The sequence below is a fragment of the Merops nubicus genome, unplaced genomic scaffold (assembly GCF_000691845.1).
Source record: "Merops nubicus isolate BGI_N331 unplaced genomic scaffold, ASM69184v1 scaffold36062, whole genome shotgun sequence".
Taxonomy (NCBI): domain Eukaryota; kingdom Metazoa; phylum Chordata; class Aves; order Coraciiformes; family Meropidae; genus Merops; species Merops nubicus.
In genome coordinates this window covers 1-3,243 of record NW_008596184.1, presented here as the reverse complement: position 1 = coordinate 3,243, position 3,243 = coordinate 1, and the positions used below count along the sequence as shown (strand labels likewise).

Here is a 3,243-nt window from a genome sequence, read left to right as displayed (position 1 = left end):
GCACCGTGTGCTGCCCACAGCCCGACCCCCCGCTGCGTCCCCTGTGCTGCGCGTCGTGCCACTCACCCCTCCCCGGTGCTGTTCCCAGGCGTGGGCTACGGGATGATGGTGGTGTCCACGTACATCGGGATCTACTACAACGTGGTGATCTGTATTGCCTTCTACTACTTCTTTGTGTCCATGACGCGCGTGCTGCCCTGGACGTACTGCAGCAACGCCTGGAACACGCCCGACTGCGTGGGGGTGCTGGACGGGAACCTCTCCAGCCGCGCCGCCCTCAACCTCACCCGCTTCCTCAATGCCACCCAGAAGCGCACCAGCCCCAGCGAGGAGTACTGGAGGTACTGGGGAAGGGGATGGGGACGAGGGACGAGGGAGGCGGTGATGGCGGGGCCCCGCTGACGCTGGCCGCCCCTCTGCAGGAGGTACGTGCTGGACCTGTCGGACGACATTGGGAACCTGGGCGAGGTGCGGTTGCCCCTCCTGGGGTGCCTTGGCGTCTCCTGGGTCGTCGTCTTCCTCTGCCTCATCAAGGGCGTCAAGTCCTCGGGGAAGGTACCCTCGTGTTCCCCCTCCAGGCCCCACCCCCTCCCTCTTTAGGAGTGGTTCCAGCCCTCTGCATGCTCCTCCTGCTCTGGGAAAGGCCACACCTCTTACAGCCTGGCCACACCCTTCTGGTCCCAGCACCTCCCATGTGGCCATGGCCCTGCCTTCCCTGACCTCAGCCCCTCCCCCTGGACCATACTCTCTCGCCTCCTGGACCATTACTTCCCACTCTGGACCACAGCCCCTCCCCTGTCCCTAGCCCCACTCCATCCCAGGCCACGCCCTTTGTCGGTGTCCCCGCCCCACTGAGGTGCCACCCTGCAGGTGGTGTACTTCACGGCCACCTTCCCCTACGTGGTGCTCACCATCCTCTTCGTGCGTGGCATCACACTGGAGGGGGCCCTCACCGGCATCATGTACTACCTGACACCCCAGTGGGACAAGATCCTCAATGCCAAGGTGAGTGGGGCTGTGGGGTGGTGGGTGGCTGGGAGGGGATGGTGTGGCTGGGGGACACAGCACTGACCACCCCTCTGCCACAGGTGTGGGGTGATGCGGCCTCACAGATCTTCTACTCACTGGGCTGTGCCTGGGGCGGGCTCATCACCATGGCCTCCTACAACAAGTTCCACAACAACTGCTACCGGTGAGTGCCCAACTGCAGTCCACCTGCTGTCTGTGGGGCTCCACCGCCGACACCTGTCCCCCAGGCCTGCTGCCAGTCCTGACCCCTTCTCCTCACAGGGACAGCATCATCATCAGCATCACCAATTGCGCCACCAGTGTCTATGCTGGCTTCGTCATCTTCTCCATCCTGGGCTTCATGGCCAACCACTTGGGTGTGGATGTCTCCAAGGTGGCTGACCACGGCCCCGGCCTGGCCTTCGTCGCCTACCCTGAGGCCCTCACCCTGCTCCCCATCTCGCCCCTCTGGTCCATCCTCTTCTTCTTCATGCTTATCCTCCTGGGGCTGGGCACTCAGGTACATTATGGAGAGGCAGTGTGGTGGAGACCACCATGCTGGGGTGGGAGTAGCACAGTGGTCCCAGGTGGTGTCACGCTGCCCCCTCCACCCCTATGTGCAGTTCTGCCTGCTGGAGACACTGGTTACGGCCATCGTGGACGAAGTGGGCAACGAGTGGATCATCCGCAGGAAGACCTTTGTGACGCTAGGGGTGGCCGTGGCGGGCTTCCTGCTGGGCGTCCCACTCACCACACAGGTAGGTGACCACGGGACTGTGGTGACAGGGTGCCTTGTGCCTGGGCCACTGCCATGGCGAATATGCTGCCACCATCAGCCAGTGTCCACACTGTTGCCATGACCACCTCAGTGGTGACACCCAGGGCCAGGTGTTGCCATGCCAACACTGGGGCTGGTATCCAGAGTAAGTGTCACCATGCCGACCGTGGCATTGGGCGTTGCCATGCCAGCCGCAGTGGTGGTATCCAGGCTGTTTGTTGCCATGCTGGCCCTGGCAGCGCACCAGCGTTGCTCTGCCAATGGTGGTGTTACCACCAGGGCAGCCATGACAATGGGTCCCTCTTGCAGGCGGGCATCTACTGGCTCCTGCTGATGGACAACTATGCTGCCAGCTTCTCCCTGGTCGTCATCTCCTGTATCATGTGTGTGGCCATCATGTATATCTATGGTAGGTGCAACTGCCTATCAGACATCAGGGCTACTCTAGCCAACCCTAGAAAGGGGGTGTGCTAGCTTCTAGCCAATCAGCGGTTTACTGCGTGCTATTTGGCAAGGCTGTTGACCAGTCAGGGCAGCTGTGACCTGAGAAGCCTGGTGGGAGCCACCACTTGACTTGGGGTCTTGAGTTGGTGCTGGGCTGGGGTGAGAGGGGGCTCAGGGTCCCACTGGGGCTCCAGCGCAGCCACACTGGGGCTGATGGCCACTTGTCCCCACAGGGCACCGCAACTACTTCAAGGACATTGAGATGATGCTGGGCTTCCCGCCTCCCCTCTTCTTCCAGATCTGCTGGCGCTTCATCTCGCCTGCCATCATCTTTGTGAGCATCATGACCCTGGGGCATGGGGCCACAGGAGGAGGGGGGACGGGCGCTCATGAGGGCCCCCCCACTTGCCCACCCTCAGGAATGGGTGCTGGGCTGCATAAGGGCAGCAGAGATGGGGGCAGAACAGGGTGAACTGGGTGGGAGGGAGGGCACAGAGCAGGCTAGCTGCTCCCCATGGGCTGATCCTGCCTGTCCCTCCCCAGTTCATCCTGGTCTTCACAGTAATCCAGTACCGGCCCATCTCCTACAACGATTATGTCTACCCTACCTGGGCCATCAGCATCGGCTTCCTCATGGCGCTCTCCTCTGTTATCTGCATCCCCATCTACGCCATCTACAAAGTGTGCCGCTCTGAGGGGGACACGCTGCTGGAGGTGGGTGGCCAGAAGCTAGACCCTGTTGCCCATGTCCCACCTGGGGCTCCACCTGGGGCTACCTGCAAGGCAGGCGCCGTGGGGCACCCCATCTCCAGGCACCCCAGGAGGCGGTGGCACGCTAGGGGAGGCTGGGGGGCGGAGCATGGAAGGTGCTAACCCTGTCCTCATCCTCTTCCCCCTCTCTGCAGCGCTTGAAAAATGCTACCAAGGCGAGCAAGGACTGGGGCCCGGCGCTGGCAGAGCACCGCAGCGGGCGCTACGCCCCGGTGCTCAGTCCCTCCACCGAGTCCCACCTG

At 62.7% G+C, this 3,243-nt stretch overlaps 1 protein-coding gene across 1 annotated transcript; it reads left to right on the top strand.

Annotated features, from left to right (window-relative positions):
- Positions 1-20: 20 nt before the first annotated feature.
- On the top strand, positions 21-3,240 carry SLC6A9 (solute carrier family 6 (neurotransmitter transporter, glycine), member 9; the record flags this gene model as incomplete). Its single annotated transcript, XM_008936314.1, has 10 exons — positions 21-341; positions 423-555; positions 871-1,005; positions 1,089-1,192; positions 1,291-1,528; positions 1,632-1,766; positions 2,096-2,195; positions 2,464-2,564; positions 2,774-2,944; positions 3,136-3,240. Coding segments are annotated over 10 exons (1,543 nt in total), but the record flags the coding sequence as incomplete, so codon positions are not given.
- Between the last annotated feature and the right edge of the window lie 3 nt (positions 3,241-3,243).